The sequence below is a fragment of the Lucilia cuprina genome, chromosome 3, assembly GCF_022045245.1.
Source record: "Lucilia cuprina isolate Lc7/37 chromosome 3, ASM2204524v1, whole genome shotgun sequence".
NCBI classification, from domain to species: Eukaryota; Metazoa; Arthropoda; class Insecta; order Diptera; family Calliphoridae; genus Lucilia; species Lucilia cuprina.
In genome coordinates this window covers 22,920,390-22,924,245 of record NC_060951.1, presented here as the reverse complement: position 1 = coordinate 22,924,245, position 3,856 = coordinate 22,920,390, and the positions used below count along the sequence as shown (strand labels likewise).

General features: G+C 31.0%; 1 protein-coding gene across 1 annotated transcript; it reads left to right on the top strand.

The window, feature by feature from the left end:
* The first annotated feature begins 468 nt into the window (after window positions 1–468).
* Window positions 469–1,172, top strand: LOC111677201. Its single transcript, XM_023438291.2, has one exon. It carries the CDS (start codon window positions 550–552, stop codon window positions 889–891), a length of 342 nt encoding a protein of 113 aa, XP_023294059.2. The 5' UTR covers window positions 469–549; the 3' UTR covers window positions 892–1,172.
* The last annotated feature ends 2,684 nt before the right edge of the window (window positions 1,173–3,856 follow it).

The window sequence follows — 3,856 nt, the reverse complement described above, 5'->3', positions numbered from 1 at the left end:
GTTCTTCAAAAGGTACTTTTTACAATTTCTACAATATTGAACCTAGGAACATGTAATTAAGTTTGTATGGCCCGGATTAACTGAGGACCCATAGATGGGGACTTTTTGCTACTTTTTCGTTCTTCAAAAGGTACAAAAGGCTTTAAACACATCATGGTGAAGGGTATATAAGATTCGGCACAGCCGAATATAGAACTCTTACTTGTTTCATATTAAAAATGTTCTAAAACAAATGCTTAAATATATATTTCAAATTCTTTGTTTTTTTTTAGTTTTTGATAAACAAATTGCACATTTGCGACATTGAACTGATAAGAAAACTAAACCAATCTTTTACTTCAAGTGTTCGAAAAAATAAAAAACAATATATATACTTACATATGTATGTATGTGTGTATTTATGTATGTAGTACATATGTATTTACGTTTGATTTGAATTTTAGTGCACAACTTCCCGTTTTGTTAGTTTGAAAACAAACTTTGAATCGTAAACAACTTTTAATCTCAAACCGAAAATTAAAATAAAAAACAATTACATAAAAAATAATTATGAGAAATTTACAATTATTACTAATATCGGTGGTAATATTTGCCCTAACAACCCGAGCATCTGTGATACGTCCTGATGTAGAAGATTTCGACGATAGTGTTGATTCGTTCGAAAACGCTGTAAAAGATGACAATGATGGTGGCGATAATTTTGAAGATATTGACGATCCCGAAAACCTACCAATAGCTTCCATAAAATCACGAGCTATAGCCATGGATAGGGAATTGTGTCGTGAATTATCCCGCTATCATCCCCATTACCCACGTTGTCAATTGTATTGTGAGAAATTAAATCACTGGGTAGGAATGTGTCGTCGTGATAGTTGTCATTGCTACTCTTAAATTAAATTTTAAGAAAAATAAAAAATTATAAAATGCACAAATACTCGTACATATATACATACATACTTAATTATTGTTTAACAATGAAAATATATTTTTTCATAATTATTTAAGTAAACAAAAACTTACATTGTTTTCTTTTAATTTCTTTTTATAATTTGAACACAAAAATGTTAACGTGGAAATCAACGAAATTAAAACAATGTTGCCTAAATGTTGTTGAAGACACCCAAGGCAACAACACAAAAAAATTAAATTAAAACTGTATATTTTGACAAGTTTTTATTTAACTTATAATGTTTGGAATTGTTTTACATTGTGATAGTGTCATATTATGCCTAAAAATTTTATATTAATGCCGAAAACAACTTTTTCCAGATTCGGAGTTTTGAAGATTAATATACATTCAAAGTTCTTATATCCCTTTTTGCTTCTTACGCGCTACTGGCAAATTTGCGTATATGGTTCTGCCGGTTCATGTAAAAGGACTTTGCTCAAGTACTAGAGCTATCTAATCTGTGACTATCACTGCGACTTTGCTTAACTTCCGAAATGCAAAAACACCACTTCCGTTTACAACCACGCAACTTTTTTTAACTCACAGAGAACACATTGTAGTAAATCTGGTATAAACAGAGTTAACTATGATCATACTGGAACAAGGAAGGGAAAATTCAATGATATCACATGGTGATAGTTGTAATATTCCTTACAACGATCACCATTTAAACTAGCACACTTCTCATTCATCCGACAGACTTACTATAGGTATTCGGGTGGATGAGGCCTGTTTACACCTACTTCCATCCCGTATCATGTACACTTGACACCAATTCATTTTAAATGATAAGTTATGCAGCTAGTCCTTACCATGTATCGGACTCTTAACAAATATTCTCTTCCTGTGAGTTTGGGTATAAACCGCAGCTACCATAAGCATACCAAAGTTATCTCTTCAATACTAAAGGAAGATCAAAAATCCGAAACTCTGCCCTGCAACGCTTCCCTTGCTTCTAGATTAACTACACCAGTTTATAGTCCCGGCATACTAATGGTACTGGTATCACCTATTTTTAAACTGATTTTAATAACACCAAGATGGGGAAAAATTTATAAGGTAGCATGCACAGGAAGGCCTAAAAAAATATTACATCGCCACGGGTGCTTTTCGTCGACACAGGTTTGTGTCTCTAGAACATTTGGTCTATCGTTGTCGATAACTTTAGAGTGGTTTGGTATGATATAAACCTTATCATTGATATCGTCTTCTGGCTGAAAATTTGTTATGTAATCCGTTATTGCTCGGACTTCTGACTGGAAGCTAGTGTTGGAATTATGGTATACGCACAATTGGGATGAACGACGAATTTCGTATAGCACGACGAACTAGACAACAACAATTCGTTGCGTAAATTCGTCGAATAGAACAGAATCAAATTATTCGTTTTAAAATTTGTTCGAAATTGGAAAAAGTAAGAAAAAGGAACAAAAATTATATTTTTTGAATCTCCACGATTTTTAGATAATTTTAACAGCTTAAAAATTTATTCGAATATTATTTCGAAATTAGAAAATGTAAGAAATTGGCCTCGAAAAGAGCTAAAATTATATTTTTGTGAATATTACCAATTTTGAGATTATTTTAACAGCTTCACAATTTTTTCGAATTTTCGAACTTAATTTTAAATATTCCAACATATTATTGTAGTGTCATCAAGTGTACTCCAAACTGACAAATTTCATACAATTTGGGCCACCAGAACTTGTTTTAATGGCTTTAAAAATTTTTCGAACTTAAGTTCGAATTTTCGAAAATTTTATTTTTAGTTTTTATGACCCAGAGATTATTTTGAGAGCATAAAAAATTTTTCGAAAATAACTTCATATTTTCGAATATAATTTAATATATTCGAATATAATATTGTATTGTCATTAGCTGTACTCACAACGATATGACGAATTTCGTCATACGCATTGATTGTGCGGATTTTCATATAATTTAGTGTGTTCTATATCTGACGACGAAAATTCGTTCCGAAAAATTCGTCGTTCGTCCCAATTGTGCGTATAACTTTTATATATTTCAATTTTTGCGTTCTCAATATAGAACCCTTGTTATTTTCATAACTTATTCATAACTTGACTACTACTGCTGATTAGTGTTTCAAAATTCACGCATCCCAGTTAGAAATTTCAGAATATATGTATATTTTGTTTCCGGTATGCGATCGGGTTCCGATATTTGTCTAAAGCTTTCCAATGTGTTCAGTATATATTGAAGACATGTCTTTGAATATATATTAGTGGCATTTTTCCAGTTGAAAATTTCAGATTATATATTATGTTTCTTGTATGAGATCGGGTTCTAATATTTGAGTATAGCCTTCCAATATGTTAAGTATGCCATGTCAATGTATATCAATAGTGGCAGTTTGAGTTATAAAAGTGACTTTAATAATAATTTTCGGCACGATTTTATAGATTAAATGTCCTTTTCAGTGTGTCTTGGACTTGGATCAATTTTCAATATTATTATTAGATGCATGCTTCAACATAAGTATATATGTGTGTATATGTTACATCTGTATTTATTTCTAAGTAGTGGACAAAATAAATGAATTCACATGTTTTATGTCTTAATTGTCCCTCTGTATAATGTTTTATTCTTCGATATAATTTAAATAAACATTTACTCCAGGGCATATTGTTGATATGTTTTCCTACGTACACTTGTATTCGTTATTAAATCGAAAAACAAAATATGGAATGAGCAAACCTCTGATACCCATAAGTATTTCCTACAACTTCTTTCGTTTCTAACACCATTCCCATGTGTTTAATTAACGTATGTTGTTGTTGGTGGTGTCTTAATTTAATAAATCTTAATAACATTGTAATTTATTTATTCGCATCTTAATTATGTGGTTAATGAAAAAAATTGCTAAGCTAAGGGGTTGGACTATGA

Excerpts from the sequence above, each read along its gene's own strand:
- LOC111677201 (XM_023438291.2), top strand. The coding sequence starts at position 550 with ATGAGAAATTTACAATTATTACTAATATCGGTGGTAATATTTGCCCTA.